The sequence below is a fragment of the Syngnathus scovelli genome, chromosome 14, assembly GCF_024217435.2.
Source record: "Syngnathus scovelli strain Florida chromosome 14, RoL_Ssco_1.2, whole genome shotgun sequence".
In the NCBI taxonomy this organism is placed as follows: Eukaryota; Metazoa; Chordata; class Actinopteri; order Syngnathiformes; family Syngnathidae; genus Syngnathus; species Syngnathus scovelli.
This window is the reverse complement of record NC_090860.1, coordinates 12,904,816-12,923,994: the sequence shown is the minus strand read 5'-3', so window position 1 is coordinate 12,923,994 and position 19,179 is coordinate 12,904,816. Positions and strand designations below refer to the sequence as shown.

The 19,179-nt window shown below is 43.4% G+C and overlaps 4 protein-coding genes across 5 annotated transcripts; 3 read left to right on the top strand and 1 right to left on the bottom strand.

Annotated features, from left to right (window-relative positions):
- Positions 1 to 248: 248 nt before the first annotated feature.
- tmx1 (thioredoxin-related transmembrane protein 1) lies at positions 249 to 3,183 on the bottom strand. Its single transcript, XM_049740918.2, has 8 exons — positions 2,951 to 3,183; positions 2,251 to 2,366; positions 2,130 to 2,175; positions 1,922 to 2,050; positions 1,757 to 1,802; positions 1,581 to 1,682; positions 1,446 to 1,509; positions 249 to 910 (listed from the first exon to the last, which is right to left on the bottom strand). The coding sequence occupies exons 1-8, from the start codon at positions 3,115 to 3,117 to the stop codon at positions 660 to 662; spliced, it is 921 nt and encodes a 306-aa protein (XP_049596875.1). The 5' UTR covers positions 3,118 to 3,183; the 3' UTR covers positions 249 to 659.
- A 1,260-nt stretch (positions 3,184 to 4,443) lies between these two features.
- On the top strand, positions 4,444 to 6,328 carry LOC125981079 (galectin-6-like). Its single transcript, XM_049740930.1, has 7 exons — positions 4,444 to 4,602; positions 4,849 to 5,103; positions 5,203 to 5,292; positions 5,363 to 5,443; positions 5,522 to 5,607; positions 5,677 to 5,851; positions 5,924 to 6,328. Exons 1-7 carry the CDS (start codon positions 4,588 to 4,590, stop codon positions 6,071 to 6,073), a joined length of 852 nt encoding a protein of 283 aa, XP_049596887.1. The 5' UTR covers positions 4,444 to 4,587; the 3' UTR covers positions 6,074 to 6,328.
- Positions 6,329 to 7,132: 804 nt separating this feature from the next.
- On the top strand, positions 7,133 to 8,911 carry LOC125981082 (galectin-8-like). The gene is made up of 7 exons (XM_049740933.1): positions 7,133 to 7,292; positions 7,562 to 7,717; positions 7,775 to 7,846; positions 7,913 to 7,993; positions 8,053 to 8,138; positions 8,203 to 8,431; positions 8,496 to 8,911. Exons 1-7 carry the CDS (start codon positions 7,221 to 7,223, stop codon positions 8,640 to 8,642), a joined length of 843 nt encoding a protein of 280 aa, XP_049596890.1. The 5' UTR covers positions 7,133 to 7,220; the 3' UTR covers positions 8,643 to 8,911.
- Positions 8,912 to 11,696: 2,785 nt separating this feature from the next.
- trim9 (tripartite motif containing 9) lies at positions 11,697 to 19,146 on the top strand. 2 transcript variants are annotated; one of them, XM_049740754.1, is made up of 11 exons: positions 11,697 to 12,598; positions 13,864 to 13,959; positions 14,300 to 14,422; positions 15,663 to 15,773; positions 15,839 to 15,992; positions 16,123 to 16,268; positions 16,640 to 16,778; positions 16,929 to 16,958; positions 17,057 to 17,360; positions 17,494 to 17,656; positions 17,740 to 19,146. In XM_049740754.1, the coding sequence occupies exons 1-11, from the start codon at positions 11,756 to 11,758 to the stop codon at positions 17,815 to 17,817; spliced, it is 2,187 nt and encodes a 728-aa protein (XP_049596711.1). In that variant the 5' UTR covers positions 11,697 to 11,755; the 3' UTR covers positions 17,818 to 19,146. The 2 variants fall into 2 exon arrangements, with proteins under 2 accessions (XP_049596711.1, XP_049596712.1); XM_049740755.1 differs by lacking the exon at positions 16,929 to 16,958.
- Positions 19,147 to 19,179: the final 33 nt, after the last annotated feature.

The following is a 19,179-nucleotide window of genomic DNA, read 5'->3' as shown; positions in this document are numbered from 1 at the left end:
TTGTTTCCCCGGGACTCATTAACACCGACACGCATTGAATTCTCCGCTTGGGTTGAATGAATCTAATTTCAGGTAGTTTAGTGACACCTACCGGCAAGAAATATATTGCAGCGTTGTCAATCAAAAAATCATGCATTCTTCTAAATAAGTATACATATTTTCATACTCTTTAGTTGGTTTAATTTCTAGAGATGTTATTGTACATTTTGCAATCATTTATTTTTGTAATAATACAAGACAACATCCAATTTCTGTAAAGTCCTCATTTATTCCCAATTAAATTCCTGGTACTTTCCATGAAAATTTCCCATCTTTGAAAAAAGTTCCTAGAATTTTGCGAGCCTAACTTTGGCTAACACTGCACTCGTCAAACATTGTTACAGGGACAAATGACATCTATGTACATCAGATGAAACCGTTATTTAAAAACATAATAAAATAGAAAAAGAAAGAAAAGGATGCATAGCTGATAAAAGAACACCGCAAACTCCCAACGGCTCCACGGACCTCCCAACGCTCAAGTTCTGTTTCCCGGGTGGAGCGCCCGGAGAGGAGGAGGGGGGGAAGGGAGGAGGAAGAGAGTCACGTTGTAAACGTTGTTGGAAGCGCGAGGTTCCTCTCACTCGACAAGACACAACATGCTGCTCCACTCCGCCCTTCTAGGTGTCCTCCTCCTCCTCCTCTTCATCCTCATTTTGCTGTATGCGTCCGGCCATTGCCCGCTTCCGAACGGCCTGTCCCGTCTTGGGCTGGCCCTCGAGGGTGGCGGCGAGGCGTTGCCGCATCCGCCACGCCTCGTCGTCCTTCTCCTCCTCCTCTTCGTCGTCGTCGTCCTCCTCCTCGCCGTCGGCTTCGCGCTCCTCCTCCTCCTGCTGCTGTTGGAGCCACGCCTGGTCCCCGGCTTCTTTCTCTGCACGCCAGCCACATCAGAGACGCCACGGAAATTACTCTTCATCTTTCGCGTGCTGTGGAAGCGCTCAGCTTGAAAATGCCGACTAGAAGAGCTGAAATTTATTTGGGGCTGACCAGAGGGATTTCGATGGTGTTGATTTTAAATGTGATTAATTCTGAACACAGCCACATTCCCAGTTTTAAGAGGATATACCCAAGAAATGTGCGGAGGGTGTGTAGACTTTTTATAACCAACAAAAGCAAGAATCGGAATCTTTGAGGCGAACTTATTAAGGATATGAGAGACCGCTGAGATAGATGGATAGTTATTTAGATTTGAAGTAAATTTACATTTAGCATTTCTATTGATAATTTTGATAGCCTGGCTGTTATTTACATTTAATAAGTACTGTATTGATTTGGTTTAAAAACTTTTTTGACACTGCTTTGCAATCACACTTAATCATTATACCACATGACTCAGAAAAAAATATTTGGTCCTAATAAACTAAAAAAAAGGTATAAAGTTTTCCACAATGAGAATGAAAACTCACTCTGATAGTAGCCCGGAGAGAATCGTCGAGACGGGAAGACAAAATCGGCGATAAACACCAGCAGCTAAAAAAAAAATGTTGAGTATGTTACTTGACAAACCAAAACTTTTGACACAAAGTTTCGTTTTGGCTCACCAGTCCAAGAGCGAGGCCGGAGAAGAGTGTGGCCAGGCCAAAGATGACGTACGAGCCCCACACGGGAATGCCCAGTTGCTCCGTCATGTAGTTATGACAACGCTGCGAGAACCGTCCCACATTATGTAAGCAACTTTTCCTCCACTTTTGTCTCATTGTCTTCTCACCGCACTTACCCGGATGAACATGGAGAGCTTGAAGAGAGCAGACATTGAGTTCATTCTGCAAAAGATGACACAAGACGTCATTAAAAGTTTTGTTTTCCAGTGAGATCATCATTTATGATTACGAGTGGAACCAGTAGTCAAAACATAATTGGACAGACAACGTTGGGCACTCACAAAAAAGACGAGGGAGCGAACCAGGAGGAGACCGGCTCCACCGTACTCCACTTCTTCTCGTCCACAAAGCTGAGGAATTCATCCTTGGTGCGTGCGCCCTGGTATTTGCGGAAGACGCCATCTTTACAACTGGGACGCACAAGAAAAAAGCCATTTATACAAAACCTAAATTTTTATTTTTTAAATAAATGAATGAGAAATAACTTACTGGTAAATAGTTGGAAGTGACGTAATGATGAATCTCCCACTTAGACCTTCCGAGTACGAAGAAAAGCAAGTTCAGACTCAGTAACAAAACCACGAAATATTTTTTTTGCGGGGCTCCCTACCTGGTTGCTCCGTCACGTCCACCTTGGCGATGTTGACACCCATGTCCTCCCCCCATTCTGCAAACTCCTTCCACACCGGTTGCAGGTGCTGGCAGGCTGGACACCAGGGTGCATAGCTGTTGGGGTTGAAGTTGTCACAAAAAACATATTTATCCCTCTTACATTTCTTTACGCTAAACGTTTTTTCCAACCACCTTTGGATAAATAATAAAAAAGGTAGAAACAGATTGCTAGAGAATGTAATAATGCAGGAAGTTTTTTTCTGGTTAGAGAAACACATTTCCTCTTTTGCTAAGTTTAAAATGTTTGAATGTTCTAGAATGATTGTCAAAATGGGGAAGTCGGCATTGAAAAGCCCTGACAGTGAATGACTTAATATTTTATAAAAATTACTTCCACTGTCCATCAGTCAATATGTAGAAAAGTACTTGCATCACTACTAAGTTTAAGATTTAAAACCCGAACGTCAAAACAGTTACTGCTAGCTTGTGCATGTGATTAGCCGGCTCGTTGGCTAAGCTAACGTAGCCTAGCAAAACAACTAACAAACATTCAACCACAGCATTACATTAGAACGAATAACTGTGGTTTAATTGACAGGTTGCAAATATTTTGAATATTAAAAAGTTAGACAACGAAATGCCCTCCCCAGTGTCCCCCTCCATGTGGCTAGCTGACGGATTTAGCTAAAGCTACTGACAATTCAATCATCCACTCTCCGGTCAGGATGTCCTCCCAGTTGCTGTCCGTGACTTCCCGGAGGCTGTCTTGCTTGGCCCCGGTAAACGGCAAGGACGCGAGGCACACGCTGACAAGGAGATAGCATATCGGCGAGGGGTGTTTTTGACCCAGACGCGAGGGAAACATGGTGGCGCTCTCGTCCGCTGAGCTAACCAAAAATTGACTCCCTTTGTGATGCGTTCGAGGGCAAATCCCGAAATCCGCCCTCAAAATGATGATTAAAAAGGTTGCTCTCGGGTCGGATTTGAGGACATTTAATTTGAAAATGACTCAACAAATATCTTGAAATAGACAATATGGGACGTTTTTAGGCTTTAATTCGACATTATTGGCGTTCGTGCCGCGTTCGTCATATTGTCATTTAGTCGGTGTTTTCATAAAACTGTTGTAATTTGGAGCACGCAAACCTCTTGTCATTCCTTTTTACTCAATCACTTGAACGCACCTTTGCTCAGTACATTTATAAACTAGTTAAACTCTGCATATTATAACCTGATTAAAAAAAATTTTAATGTGGGTACACTCAAATAATTAAAAAGTAAATACACTATTATGCGTGAAGTAAATATTCTCGAATTGATTTTCTAATAAATTTTAATGCCCTAACAATTATCATATATGACCAGTAGGTGGTAGTGTTGCTCTTTTGTTGGCATGAAATAATGCATGCCAATTGAAATGGTCATTTTGCAAGACAGTGATGATTAAAAACAATGGCTGCAATAAAATGTAGTTTGTCTATGCAGGGATGTTTTGCATGAGATGAAGCCTGGTTTCATTGGGAAGCGCTGAGAGCAATAAAGGACGCCGAAATCAATATCGAAAGCATTGCCTTATTTTCATTTCCACATTTCTTAAGAATGAACGTAATTACCCTCTCTAGATCTCTACAACTCAATTTATTCTTCTTTTAAGGTTTATTGGTAACTAAATCAACCTTATGGGGACTTTACTTTTATAGCTGCAATCACCTTGAAGGTCTAAAGTTCCTCTGACTTTGGAATGTCTTCTGCAACATCCTCACGTGAACTGATTTTATTTATTCAACTCCATCTGTGCCCTTCTTGTAGGTGACTCTAAAAATGCACCCTCGAGGTAGGAGCTGAGCATGGGGCGTCATTGCTACTGTTTTATATTAAAAAAATGACATTCAAGAGGGAATAATAATTAGATGCATGAGTGTTGTGAGTTTTAAAGTGCACATTAGTTTTTCTTTTCCAACGTTGAGTAAAATAAAACTGTTGCTTTTGTTTTATTATTATTATCTCTTGACCTCATGATAACCTCAGAAGTCTCGGCGTTACTTTGTGACGTTTAATTGTCCATTGTGACGTCATATGTCGTCTATGTCGTGGCCACGGAAACCGTCAATAAACCCATTAAAGCTTTACTAACTTTCATACATTACAAGAGTCATATTTTCGTCCTTTTTGTTCCTTGAAAGCAACGTTAAGTGCGTCACAAAACAAAGAATAAACGACACAAAATCACCACCGCTCGAAAGCTTCCGCGAAGTAGCGCCCCTCCGTGGACGTCGAGTTTCAGAACCCGATAAATCTCGTCTGAAGATACTCGGACGCGTCCTTCACTTGGAAAATGGCTGAACGTACCGTAAGTTATCCAACTGTTTTGTGCATCTTCTAAACATCCATGTCAATTAGCTGGCAATTAATTGTAAATAATATGAAAAACAATTGTAATTACATTTTGAATAGTTGGCAAAATGGGCCGCCCCTTGAGATGGATAAAATCGATGACCATTTTCCCCTGCTTAATTCATATTCTACAAATGTAATATTTATCTGACAACGTTTTTGTAAGGATTTTTTTTCTATTTCTATTCTATTTTTGTTTTAGGCGGCAGAGGAGTACTTGTCTCCTCAGTTGAACACACAGACCCGATATGTCTCTCTTCTGGTTGGACTCCTGGTGGTCATCCTGCTGGTTATCGTGATCCTGCTGCCCGTGTTGATCTTTAACAAAAACAAAAAGCCAAATGATTACGATGATTCTGCAGTTATAGATTTTTCCGATTGGGGCAAACAACTTGTGTACGTGACCGACGACAAGGACGATGTGCTACTACCACCATCAGTGGATGGAAAAAGCCATGTACGGACCAAACCAGAACAGTCACGTTGCCTTCGTTCAGATTTATAAGTGACCGATTTATAATTTAGCGCTAAAATAATCCAACACTTTTGCTTTCAGCTGTTAGGTTCCACTAAAATGTTGAACTTCAGCGAGCAACTCGCTCTGGCACTCGTTAACAATATGGCAATTACGGGAAAGATCAAGTCTGTAAGTTGTCGCCTTGCAAGCGTTAACGCGTGACGCCATGATGATGCTAACTATGTGTTGTTTCAAAAAGCAAAAAGTTGAGCAGTATGGCAAGATCGAGCCAACTAATGATAAGATATGCTGGTTCAATATTTTCATGAAACCTGTTGGGGTGAGTTTATTTTTTTTGTGTGCATTTCACTTTAATGTCTGGTCTTCAGCATTCACAAATGACTTTCTCTTGTTGCAGGTTTCTCACATCGGGAAGCTGGCTGGAGGTCTGCAAGTTGGCCGCCAGATCATTATTAGAGGACGAGTCAATCAATCCCCGAACAAGTACTAGGCCACATCATCCACAAATAAAGCCGTCACCATGACAACATGTGTGCACTTCTTGCCTTGCAGATTTATGGTCGACCTGTTGGACAATACCACCAATATTTCTATGCGCCTGCAACCTCGTTTCAATTACAACGGAGATACCAAAGTGTTTGTTCGGACCGCCTACATTAGTGGAACTTGGGGTACTGATGAGCGCCAGCAGCAGTCCTTTCCCTTTGACGCCAACTCCTACTTTGAGGTTATATAAATTACTGTTCTACACAAAAGGCATTGAGTTTACTTGTTGAAGATCCCTCATCTTCTCTTCCAGATGGTCATCCACTGTAGCGAGAAGGCTTTCAACGTGTCCGTCAACAATGCCCACGTGTTGGACTTCAACCATCGTTTGACTGGGCTAAACAGGACCACGCGTGTGAAAGTGGAGGGAGACATCAAGCTGATGGATGTCAGGCTTCTGTGATTTCATCAATGCCATGGCAAAAAGTTCCATTTTTTGATCATACATATTTATCATACATTTAAATTAAGGATTATTTGAACCACAGGATTGTTGTAGATTTTACTCAGATGAACATGATCACTACTTGTGTGACTTATATTGAGTTATTGAAGATACTGAATGGACAAGAATAAATTGTTTTTCTTTAATTGTAATCAATAAAACTGCATTACAAAATGTTTTCTTTCATTGTCAATAAAGTGCATTAAAAAAGTAGATCTTTTGTCTCGAACTTGGTTCGCTGCTATCCAAAAGTGCGTCAAATGAATGCATTGCAATATGTCATTTACTGCCCTCTAATGGTCTGGAGGTACATCAAGTTGAGTTATAAGTAACTTTGGTTCTTTTTAGTCTTGAATCACTGAATCTTTGTGCTTGCACGTTTAACTTTTCTGATATTCCCCCCAAAAAACACTAACCTTGGTTCTCATAGTTTGTATTAAATTTGGCAGTAGTTTGGCTAGCTAGTTAGCTATCTGGGAAGCTACTACCCATAGCTACAAATTCTGAGTCTTAAGAATTATGCTTCTACAACACATCGATCAACAATTATTATCGTGCCAGTGAAATGTTTACTACACAATGTTTCAGTTGACAACGAGGAAGCAACTTATATCTCATAAGAAATTATCCAATGTCTGTTTGGCTATTTTTATTTTTCTTGCTTGATAAATTATTACAGGAAATTGTCAATAATACACTACCAACACTGCATAAATATCTCAGTCCACTTTATTTGAATTTTTATTTAATTTCAATTTATTTTCGGTTGTCTACGTTGCACAAAAAAAACGTTATTAGTTTGTTCTGTGCTGAGTTTCACCTCATCAAAGTTCGTCTGTGCTTTAAATGTGACGTTTGTCCATTGCACCTTAATGCATCAGCCAATGCCACTGCGTCAAGACCTTTATCATTATATAAAATCTTTAATCGTTTGAAACGTCTTGCATTCGTACTTCAGAGCAAAGTTATACAAGTAATAAAATATCGACGTAAAATACCTCACGAAGCAAGCTTTAAACGTCACCAACACGCCATCAATCAATGCTGGTGGTTAAGAGTCTCCCGACCGACAAGTTGAACTTCAGTATCACATCGGCAAGACATAATGGTTGCTGCAGATACTTTTGTGATTTGGGACACCCCTGAGCAAAATCCGAAACAAAAGGGGAGACGATGCGTGAGTGGAAATCATTTAGGAAAAATATTTGCCTTTTCTTATTTATTTGCTAATAAATTACTTATTTGAATTGTAATACCTTCAGTTACATTATGACAAGTCATACTTTAGTTACAAGGACATTTTAAGACATTAAAATCAGTTATTTCCCAAGTGTACCGCTAGAGGGTGCCAAAGTAAAACTATTCAATTTGAATTCAAATTTCTCAAACCTAAAAGATCATTTTGTATTAATGATGCTACTTTTGTCTTCTCATCCAAAACCACAGACTTGGCAGACGGGCTTCCTGTTGGGAATCATTGTCATGGTCTTTCTGTTCACCATGTACATCTTAAGCAATTGTCACAAACCTAAGGTGGCTAAAATAATGCGGCCAACGTGGATCTTCAATGACAAGTATGAGCCGATGACAAACGAAAGCAAGGTGAGTAAATCAGTATTACTTGCTATATCCACTTAATCAAAACTGGATTGGTTCCAGAGTCTGACCTACGCTGAGCAACTGGCACTGGAACTTGTCAACCAGCTGGCCCTTGCTGGAAAGGTGGATGCTGTAAGTGGTCTTCCAGACCTGATTCAAAATAAGACACCATGATGATGCTGTTTTCTTTCATCATAGACAAATCTCACCGTGACCAGAAACCTTTCAACTGAGGGTGACATCAAATGTTGGCGCAAAATCGCTATGAACGTTTCCATGGTGAGTTAACATGTTATTACATCAGTTATAAACACAGTCAACAAATTACATTGTTACAGGGTGCAATGTTGGGGAATCTGATCGGAGGTCTCAGTGTGGGCCGCACCGTCGTCATCAGGGGACGAATCATGCCGCACCCAAACAGGTACAGTGCTAGTCCGCAAAGCTGTTCATATGACAACACGCCGCGCTTTTTTTTTGTGTTGCAGGTTCAAAGTTGACCTGATGCTGAGCAATAACACTTTGGGTGACATAGCCCTGAGCATGACAGCTTGCTTCAACAAATCCGGCGATGTGTTTGTGCGCAACTCCTATCTTAATGGCAAAATGGGCAAAAGGGAGGACGAGCTGGCTATATGGCATCCTGCCACGGGCCCTGACGACAAGCCGCTCAGGGAGGAGACTCTCTTCCCCTTCGAGGGAAATTTCTACTTTGAGGTTGTTGCCTTAATTTCTTCCCAAGTTCTAAAAACATGTTAGCATGTTGCTCTCTATGGTTCAGATGGTCATCTACTGTGGCGCTGATTCCTTCCACGTGTCCGTCAACCACGTTGATGTCGTGAAATTCAAATACCGAGTCGACGTGGAGAAGATCACCCACGTGAGAGTTTCAGGAAACGTGAAGCTGTTTGACGTCGAGCTGATGTGACTTCATCGTGGCAACATTTGAAGCTCCACGCTTATATTTCATACTATCGCTGATCATTATCATTCTATTAAGTATGTAAAATGGCAGTTCTATTTTAACACTGCACTAATTATGAAAATGGCAGTTCTATATTAACACTGCAAGTAGAACAACTGAGAACCATGATGCAGTAGTTGAGGTTTAAAGTTGATCTAAGTAATATTTAGTAAGTATGTCTTTTCTTTACTCTTGTTAATCATTATATTCCAATAAAGACCATTACAAAAGCATGTTTTGTCATTTTATTCCAATAAAGAGCAAAGGGGATCATTTTAGAATTAGCTAGCTGGCTAGCTAGCAGTTTGCTAGACTAAAGTATGTCTTTTCTTTACTCTTGTTAATCATTATATTCCAATAAAGACCATTACAAAAGCATGTTTTGTCATTTTATTCCAATAAAGAGCAATATAAAAGCATCTGATCAAATGGGATCATTTTAGAATTAGCTAGCTGGCTAGCTAGCAGTTTGCTAGTCTATAAAGCAGGGATATTTTTAAATGTATGAGCACCTCATACAGTAAAAGCTACAAAAATAAGTTTTCAAATCAGATTAAAAAATGACAATGTGCTATAATCCCTTTGCAATAAAAACGTAGGCAAAACGAGAGGAAGTGATTTTCACGAGTGACACGAATTTGACCCTGGAAACAGCTGTAACAACGAGTAACCTGCGCCCTGAGCAAATTCTGGAACACACGATGTGTGGGCAGCCAGGATTGCAACGTGAGCGAGCGTAGGCCTTCCACGTGCCGTGTCGCTCTAGGTGTCTCGTGCGATAAAGCCTCCGCAGGGAATCTGCACCGCAATTATTAGACTAATAGTTTTTTTTTTCATTATCTAAAATGGCTTGATGAGTTAAATGTGCCTAGCTTATTTTGAAAGGCAAGTCAAACAGAATAGTTAGCAGTGATGTTGCTAGCAAAAAAAGCTAACCTCAGTCAATTGAGGATTTTGCTGACTGAACTTTCGTGTTATTATTCTTTCTTTCCCCGAGGAGGGAATACTCGGCCTCGGTGGTGCCTGTAAGAGAATCTTTCATTGTGCTCCACTTCTCTCCACCTGTTCTGCTTTCACGGGACCCAAACAAAAGGAGCGCTTCCATGCAGCCTGCAGTAATAAGAGCTGATGCCATTATGTGCGTGGGGGTCTTTCTCGGAATGTGTGTGGCAAAGAAACCCCCTCTGCTCTTGTTGGAGCCATTTTGTAACTTGGTATTGGCAATTGAAAAAAAATGTTCATATAAAGTTGCCTGTGAAAGTCGGCACTTTCCCGCCTTTTTTAATTTAATTTTAATTTCCCTTTAGACGTATGAAGGAAAACAAAGGGTGACTCGGTAACCAGTGCACTAATGTCTTTTCTTATTGACTAGCCACCCCCAAGCTGAAGCTGCGGCAATAGCAGCACCCTGGGGAGTCATGAGAAAGGCCAGTTAAGCGAGCTCCTGCTATGGAGATCACAAAGCAAAATGGAGACCTTGCTGGAAACAATTGGACGATTATTTTCGATTCACAGAAAGCACGTACTTCAGATGGAGGCAAATAAATACATCATGTTCTAAGGCTGGTGTGCGTGGGTGTGGGTCTGAGAATGCTTCATGCCCCCCCTCAAAAATAAAAAAATAAAATCAACACCTCCCACAGCTTCCGAGATTTCTTTACACCACAGAAGCGATTGTGTGAGTCATGACTGATTTGGACCTTCAGTTTTCTCTTTTAAGATAAATCGGAGCAGCCTAAAAATTGCTCGTGCACGTAGCGGAGCATCTCGAGAAAATTCTTTTGCTCTAGCGCCGCGGCCGCGCACTTATTCGAGCCTCTCCACGCCCACGCAGCGCTGCTGAAGCCTCCAAATGACCGACCGGCATCCGTCAGCTGTCGCATGGATAAATGTGGAGCGTGGAGATTGAAGAGAGTGGAAAGAGCGCAACACTCGCGTGTGTACTCACCAGCGCCGGAAGAGTGGTAACCATGGCAACAGACATCCCGGTCAGTTCAATCTACAGCAAATGAGAAGGTATCTAAATTAAAAGAAGGGGTATAAGTCAATTTATTTGCACAAAAGGGCTCGGAAGGGGACCCAAAAAATGTCAAAACAACTCCGATTTCAAGAAAGTATAGTGCCCCCTACCTAGTATTCCTCACAATCCCAGACCTGTTCCCTTTTCCTCACAATTTGGCTGGAGCTAGGAGACCATCGGTCTTCTAAGTGGCGCATGCACAGATGCTCCAAAAAGATGTCATCCGGGGATTTATTTATAGGTGGTATTCTATTTACCTGCTTTGTCCCATCAATTACAAGCGCTCGAGTTCCGCTGAAGGGATATGTTGAGTATGGGTTTAAAAAAATTAAAGTCTGCTGGAAAGCAGCACACTGCCCGAACTCGGATTACATAGAGAACAATGTCATCATGCCGCAGGCGGCAGGTTCCAAAAATAGATAGTGGTCCTTCTTCTACCAACATTTGGTGCGAATCAACATGGAGATCCAGGGAAATATTGTGTTACGGATCAAGTTGCCATTTGCTGTCTGTTTGCTGAAGACGCTCAGAAGTTTGATTCTCAGTTCAATCAGTGATCACGGTATTCATTTATTGCACAATATCGTTCCATCAGATATTCATATTAAATGATCAAGCACTTAAAATGGCAAATAATCTCCCGCTTGCCTATATAAATTAAAGATGTATTTTTTCCTTTTTAACATTTGAGTCCTAAAAAATAATAAATCATTAAAGAATATAAAGAACATGAAGTATATGTTTCAATTTGCTTCTTGCATCTGCGACTGACAATGAATACAGTATTTATCAATATTAAGTTGTCATTTCGCCTCCACGCGTGCAAAGAGTCCCACTTAAAGTCCTCCAATGAATTGAGCGGAATCCAGCGGCGGTCCAATAGAAAGCCGAGATCAGCTGCTGCCACTCGTCGATTGGCGGAGAGACTTTAGTCTCCTCCCCCTGATGGATCACTGACCGCCGCCGCCTGGTGGATGTGCAATCACTCGGTGTGCGGACAGACGAGCGGTCGCGGGTCGTTGCGGTACCTTTGGAACCGTTCTCCGCTCTTGCAGCCATGGACGAAATGGAGGAAGAACTCAAGTGCCCCGTGTGCGGCTCCTTTTTCCGGGAGCCCATCATTTTGCCCTGCTCGCACAATATTTGCCTGGCGTGCGCCCGCAACATCCTGGTGCAGACGCCCGACACCGAGTCCCCACAGAGCAGCCGTGCCTCCGGATCCGACTACGACTACCTGGACCTGGACAAGATGAGCTTGTACAGCGAGGCTGACAGCGGCTACGGTTCGTATGGGGGTTTCGTGAGCCTGCCCACCACCCCTTGCCAGAAGTCCCCCAACGGGGTGCGGGTGTTCCCCCCTGGGCCGGCGCCGGCGCCGCACCCGCAGCAGCCCCCAGCGCAGCAACAAGCCGGCTGCCTGCTCGCGCCCATCCCCCGCAACGCGTGCATCACGTGCCCGCAATGCCACCGCAGCCTGGTGCTGGACGAGCGGGGTCTGCGCGGCTTCCCCCGCAACCGGGTGCTGGAGGGCGTCGTGGAGCGCTACCGCCAGGGCCGGGCGGCTGCACTCAAGTGTCAGCTGTGCGAGAGGAGCCCCCGAGAAGCCGCCGTCATGTGTGAGCAGTGCGACGTGCTGTACTGTGAGCCGTGCAGGATGCGTTGCCACCCGCCCCGCGGTCCGCTTGCCAAGCACCGGCTGATTCCGCCCGCTCAGGGTCGGATCGGCCCCGGGCGACGCGCCGCGCCCCGCAAGACTTCCACATGCACGGAGCACGAGCTGGAGAACCTGAGCATGTACTGCGTGCAGTGCAAGACGCCCGTATGCTACCAGTGCCTGGAGGAGGGCAAGCACGGCACACACGAAGTCAAGGCGCTGGGGGCCATGTGGAAACTGCACAAGGTGGGCACATTTCTTGACTCACACGCACACACAAGGCCAGACACACACAGAAAAATACAAAAGAAAAATATCTTTTAAAAAAAATGCAATTTCAAGAATATTCAGCAAAATTACAAACTGTTTGTTGATTAAGTTTTGCCATCACCAGTGAAAAACTTTAAGGCCTTGCTTTCTCTTTGCACTCCAGGGTCGCTACTTGGTCTTGTCACAACCCCCCTGCCCCTGGTCGTCATGGTAACAATAGCCTCACTCGGCATTAGCCCCCAAGTGAGCAGTGGCTTGTTGACATGAAGCAGGGCCCTCCCCCCTGATCCCTGCCCCAAAACATGCTGACGATGAATTCCGTTACCATGACAACCAGTCAGGCCGTCACTCAAATATTTGGATGCAAGTTATCAGCTATATTCGAAAGGTGTTGGAATTTTGCGTAGGGCTCTTATCGCTTTTGGGGAAGACGTACCTACCTATATGTTGTCACCCAGGATACTGCACATATTTGGAGTGGAGTGTGCCAGATGCTATTTTTGGGTTTGTGGTGGGCAGGCAGGCAGCTTGTGTGCTCTTAACGGCGCATGCACACCAAAAATTATGCAAATTGGACATCAAGGACAAAACAGTGAGATGAAAATATAAAATTAGATTAATGAATGAAAACAAACATAAAAATAGATAAAAATGCACAAATGGAGCAAATCTTTAATCAAGAAAAAAATCACATGAACAATCCTCAAAAAATAGATTAATATTCTTATTTATTCTTTTTGTATTTCATTAGCATTTTAATTTTCCAAGCAAAATTGATTTTGAATAAATCCAATAATCAAACTGATAGATACACTGCCCACTCCCAAGTGTGTGTGTGTGTGTGTGTCTTAAATAAGGACTCCATATTGTTATAATTATGATGACTTTGGTAGCGATTTCACAGCTTCACAGTTGTGCATTATTGATGAGACAAGTGATGAATTATGAATTTTTCCTCTTGTTCAACAGCCTGCTTGAATGTTTTCCCAAAAAGTCCAAAAACGCTGCCAAGTTAGATAAAAAGTAGAACTTCACAACTAAAAATATGACATATTAGTGCGTGTGTGTGTGTGTTCACACGTGCATATGTAATGACTCGGCATGGAAAGAAAGTTGCAAACACACACACATTAGGAATTGCGTTTGTGTTTAGGTGTTAATGAGCCGCTACCGCTAACGAGTAAAAGTGTCTAATTAGCAGCTGCTTCACGCTAATGTTCTGCCTTCACGTGGCGCTGCAGGGTCAACTGTCTCAGGCTCTCAACGGGCTGTCAGACCGAGCCAGCGAGGCCAAAGAGTTCCTGGTGCAGCTCAGGAACACCGTGCAGCACATCCAGGTACAACAAGCGCTCTGTGACGGACGAACGGGATTAACGGCGGTATTATCATCGTGTCACATTGATAATCCCGCTCCACTTTTATCTAACGGATAAAGCTCTCACTTGGCAAAAAGGTTGTACTGAGCAATTGTTGCAGTTCAGAAGTTCCCAGAACTTCCTGTTTTCAAAATCTGTTGACCAGTGTAATTGTCAACTGCGTTTTGCTTAAATAGCATTCATTCTTCTTCTTTCAAATTCAAAAAATAAACCAGTGTGCTGCCATCTATTGGTCGACAGTGGAATTACACGTAAACGAGAGTTGGCTCTCTTCATGCCACTTACGAACTTGCTCCCGCAGGAGAACAGCGTGGAATTCGAGGCGTGTCTGGTAGCGCAGTGCGACGCCCTCATCGACGCGCTGAACCGCCGCAAGGCGCAACTGCTAGCTTGCGTCAACAAGGAACACGAACACAAGCTCAAGGTAAAGCGCAAAAAACATTTTCAAATTTCTGTTCGAACCAAAATAGCCAACTTCACGTTGATGTTTGTGTTATCAATCTTATTTTTCATTTTTTAATATATGAATATTTTAAATTTGAGTATTTTATCACGATCATTTTACAACGATTTTGTCTTTGCGTCGCTGGTAGAAGTGTTTGGAATGAGGCGCGAAGAGAGGCGTGAGTTAGTGTTTCCAATTTCACGCTTGGACGCTGGCGAGAATCAATGCTTGGCACGTGGAGGTGTTAGGAGCCAGCGCGACAAAATCAACAGTACACAAAAGCCTGTTCGAATCCCACAAACTTAGATACACAAGTGTGTGTCTGTGTGTGTGTCAAAAGAGGCTTCCTTTCAAAAGTGAATCTTTACAAGCGTGACCTGAAATGAACCGACTGCTTTGTGTCCTCTGAGACTCCCGAAGAATTAAGGACATCCCGAAAATGGGATCGTTTCCTCATAAAGCGACAAACTAAATAATTGAGCGTGTTATTCGATGTTATCAGTCAGCCAGAGGAAAAACGATTTTTACCGCACTGGCGTGTCGTCCTCTGCGGTTGTCACGGTGATTCAATCGTCCCTCTGTTTGGCCGCAAAAAAAAAAAAATCAATGTATGCCCTTCTTTTTCTTTAGTCTGCCTAGCAACAAGTGATGGACAATGCGTGACCGAAGGAATGTCAAACGTTATATGTCGCACCACACTGGTTGTCGTCCTCCATTTTTCCTCCGCAGGATTTTCCCTCCTCGTAGCGGCGACCAGGTTACTGTTTCCTAGCAACCCCCTGGTCCATCTCCGCTCGGAGCGTGTGTGTTTTACTTGAGTCTCTTCAATAAGGAGACGCTTTGGACAGCGCAAGTGATGGATGGACTGGAAAGACGTGCGAATAAGCTAACGATGTCGCTAATTCACACATCCTGTGAAAATGTCGCATGTTCTCCGTCGAGGACAGGGCCAGTCATCGTTCGTCATATAGACAGCAGTGCCGAGAAGCTACGTGGACCGATTCGTTCCGTGACGACAAGCATTTGTATCTCAAATCACCTTCCTCCATTGAAATGAATGGAAATTATATTAATTCGTTCCGGTCTCCACCCTAACTTTTAATGCCTTAAAAGCCTCCTACAGAATAGTGTTTCCTGTTTCATGAGAAATGAAGATAATCGTTTTACTTTTTCCGCCAGTACTTATATTTCTTTGTGGCTTCTTATTTTCCGTTTCCAGGTAGTGCGTGACCAGATCTCGCACTGCACGGTGAAGCTGCGACAGACGACCGGCCTGATGGAGTACTGCCTGGAGGTCATCAAGGAAAACGACCCCAGTGGCTTCCTCCAGGTAAACCTGGGTTTATCTTTCTGGTCACCCACCGAGTCCGCTGACCGAGTCCTTTTCTTTGCTAGATCTCGGACGCGTTGATCCGGAGAGTCCTGATGACGGAGAGCCAGTGGGGCAAAGGGACGCTGACCCCCAGAATGACCAGCGACTTCGACCTGACTCTTGACAGCGCGCCGCTGCTGCAGACCATCCACCAGCTGGACTTTGTGCAGATGAAAGGTACGGCGTTCACTCCTCTTGATACCTTATTTTCCGTCAGTATTTTTTTCCTTATCTCCCACCGGTAGCAATTACGACTGTAATCAATATATGTTTTTGTCAACTATTTTTTTCACCTGGTCCTCCCCAGTGCCGTCGGCTCCAATGCTCCAGTTGGAAGAATGCTGCACGGAGAACAACAGCGCCACGTTGTCATGGAAACAACCGCCGCTCTCCACCGTCGCCGTGGACGGATACATCCTGGAGCTTGATGACGGTGACGGCGGTCACTTCAGGGTACGTTGGCTGACGAAAGCAGACAACTCTGTTGCTAACCAAAAAAGCAGCACCTATCCATTGTGTTCATATATATTTTTTTCCATTCGGGTATTTTTTATTTTTTTAAATATAATAAATATAAGCTGTTTTTAATGAATCGCAATCATATGGAAATTTTCTTCCTGCTAGGCCAATTATCTTTTTTCTGTATGTTAGCGAACAATCATTTTACAACGTCACACTCATCTTCCGCTCCATTTTCCGTGCCACACACTGACTCACCGCCGCCCGGCTATATTAATCCCCCGGCGTAGGCTGACCTGCCTACGCACCTCCTTTCCGACCTGTCGCCAAAAAAGCCCTGCGGTGTGTGTGTGTGCTCCCCACAGGAAGTATACGTGGGGACGGAGACCATCTGCACGGTGGACGGCCTGCACTACAATAGCACGTACAAATCCAGGGTGAAAGCTTTCAACGCCAGCGGGGTCGGACAATATAGCAAGACGCTCATCATGCACACGTCACACGGTACGCAAACTTTTGAATTGCAATATTATAAGTAGTGCGTTGGCTTTAAGAGCTTGCTTTTTTTGGGCTTAAGAAAAAAAAAGAAAACCATGACTCATGTTCATGCTTTCTTTTGATTGCTGCTTCCTTTCCCACTTGTTTTGCGATTAGCTGGACTTGCTCCGGGTGATATGCAGTCAGGTAAGCTAGCTCTCGCGCTTCCATGCTAACTCTCGTTGCTAACTTTCATGACTGCACACCTTCTTTGCGTCTAACTCGCCGTATGTGGTTTGGCGCAGTGGCCTGGTTCACCTTCGACACGGCGTCGGCGCACCCGGATATCATTTTGTCCAACGACAACCTGACGGTTTCGTGCAACAGCTACGACGATCGCGTGGCTTTGGGCGGCGCCGCCTTCTCGCGCGGTATCCATTACTGGGAGATGACGCTGGACCGCTACGACAACCATCCCGATCCCGCTTTTGGGGTGGCGCGCGCCGACGTCCTGAAAGACGTCATGCTGGGCAAAGACGACAAGGCCTGGGCTATGTATGTGGACAACAACCGCTCCTGGTTCATGCACAACAACTCGCACACCAACAGGTAATTAACATTGTTCATCTGAAAGTTGATCTGATTTTTAGAAATAAATAACAGGAATAATGTGGTAGCATAAATATGCACACCCTGAGTGAAATGTGGATATAAATGCAGCATTTATTGTGGTGGGCCACAGGACGGACGGCGGCATCAGCAAAGGGTCCACCATCGGCGTGCTGCTGGACTTCACGCGCAGGATCCTCATATTCCTCATTAATGACGAGCAGCAGGGGCCCGTGGCCTTCGAGGGCTTGGAAGGCGCCTTCTACCCAGCCATCAGCCTAAACCGGAATGTTCAGGTAGAACGCACATCGGGCTTTTAAGTGGAGCAACAGCACCCCCTGCATGCTCTAACCTTCATGTCTTTTTTTTTTTTCAACAGGTGACGCTGCACACCGGGTTGCCCATCCCAGATTTCTACACCCCAGGGGAGGTTGATCCCACTGCTCAGATGTGCTAAACGTCAGCCCACCACTGGGGTTCATTTTAAAAGCACAGCAAAGGAGGGGAGTTTGACTCCCAAAAAAAAAAAAAAGCTTTTGGTAGTTTGCATCATGGCTTTGTGTTTGAAAACAAATACAAAAAGGCAGTTTTCTATTTCATATTGCAAAACGTATGTAATTGTTTTTTTTATTGGACGTTTTGCTCTATTTAGCCTTTTTTAGTTGCTTAAAATGTAGTAGGAGTAGAATTTAGAACAGGGCAATATCTGATTTATTTCTTCCCCCCCCCGGGAAGAACTTATTAAACATCTCAAGGAGCTCATCAGGCCACAATATTAGGTACACCAGCCTCTTTCATACTGCAACCCAGCAACGGAGCCTTACAAGTGGCTAATGAGTAACGACTCCCGCTTTCACGCAGAGATCCTGCAAAATTGCTGCATCAGCGCCATGACAGTAGAGCTAGCATTTACAGTACAGTATTTACCTGTGCCTTTTAAACCGAACCAAGCAAATTTCTGCAACTTTGTGCACTCATGCACAGATATACGGCATTCCTCGCATATTCGGTAACTTCCCCCCCCTAGCATTTCTTCGCCTGTGCCTTTTACACAGAACTTAGCCTTTGTAACCAATTCCGGCGCCTCTGTAGTAGGGACCAGAAATAAACGTTGGCTTTTATCGGCAGTATAAAAGGGGCTTTCAACTTAATATTGGCTGATTTTCACAGGTGTACCTAATGTTGTGTCCGGTAAGGATTCATCAACATTAACTTTATCCATAAGGTGCTATATTCTGCTGTATACCGCTGTTTGATACCCAGCAAGACTGCAGGGCAAAGCTTAGTCCACTGGTGCACCCTATTACATCACTTGCTGCTACTTCTATAGAAACAACAAAGTTCAGCGATAATAAACGTAATATATATTTATATATATATGATATATATGTACAGTATTCAGAACAGAATGTTATCATCTGGCGTTTATGTCGCTTGTTCACAACCATCCCTCTCAGACCACCACAAAAAATGAACATTCATAAATGTATGAATGTATGAGTGAGTAAATCAGATGCTTAATTTGTTTATCATAGCTTTTTATGGATTATGATTGCGCAGTCGCTGGGCGACACTGACGAATATACAGAATATACATATAGTCAATTTAAATGTATATAATCGTGGATGTGCGTGTGAGGCTATTTCTGTTCTAATTTAATGGGATGGTTTTAAATGTCTATTACCAGATGATTGCTCTATTATTATTATAATTAAGATGATTATTTGAGCCTAATATGTGTTTTCCTGTATATGTGAATATTCAATAAATGGCTGACAAAACAAATACCGTTCTCATTAAATATAATATATATTTAAA

What these genes read in the sequence shown, in the direction of transcription:
- tmx1 (XM_049740918.2), bottom strand. Translation starts at nt 3,117, where the DNA reads ATGTTTCCCTCGCGTCTGGGTCAAAAACACCCCTCGCCGATATGCTAT. An exon ending in AGCTCTCCATGTTCATCCGG is followed by an intron (nt 1,683 to 1,756) that starts GTAAGTGCGGTG and finishes CGGTTCTCGCAG; the next exon opens with CGTTGTCATAACTACATGAC. An exon ending in CCGGCCTCGCTCTTGGACTG is followed by an intron (nt 1,510 to 1,580) that starts GTGAGCCAAAAC and finishes TTTTTTTTTTAG; the next exon opens with CTGCTGGTGTTTATCGCCGA.
- LOC125981079 (XM_049740930.1), top strand. An exon ending in TTACGGGAAAGATCAAGTCT is followed by an intron (nt 5,293 to 5,362) that starts GTAAGTTGTCGC and finishes TGTTTCAAAAAG; the next exon opens with CAAAAAGTTGAGCAGTATGG. An exon ending in ACGCCAACTCCTACTTTGAG is followed by an intron (nt 5,852 to 5,923) that starts GTTATATAAATT and finishes CTTCTCTTCCAG; the next exon opens with ATGGTCATCCACTGTAGCGA.
- LOC125981082 (XM_049740933.1), top strand. Translation starts at nt 7,221, where the DNA reads ATGGTTGCTGCAGATACTTTTGTGATTTGGGACACCCCTGAGCAAAAT. An exon ending in AACAAAAGGGGAGACGATGC is followed by an intron (nt 7,293 to 7,561) that starts GTGAGTGGAAAT and finishes CCAAAACCACAG; the next exon opens with ACTTGGCAGACGGGCTTCCT. An exon ending in AGGGAAATTTCTACTTTGAG is followed by an intron (nt 8,432 to 8,495) that starts GTTGTTGCCTTA and finishes TCTATGGTTCAG; the next exon opens with ATGGTCATCTACTGTGGCGC.
- trim9 (XM_049740754.1), top strand. Translation starts at nt 11,756, where the DNA reads ATGGACGAAATGGAGGAAGAACTCAAGTGCCCCGTGTGCGGCTCCTTT. An exon ending in CATCATGCACACGTCACACG is followed by an intron (nt 16,779 to 16,928) that starts GTACGCAAACTT and finishes TTTTGCGATTAG; the next exon opens with CTGGACTTGCTCCGGGTGAT. An exon ending in AACAACTCGCACACCAACAG is followed by an intron (nt 17,361 to 17,493) that starts GTAATTAACATT and finishes GGTGGGCCACAG; the next exon opens with GACGGACGGCGGCATCAGCA.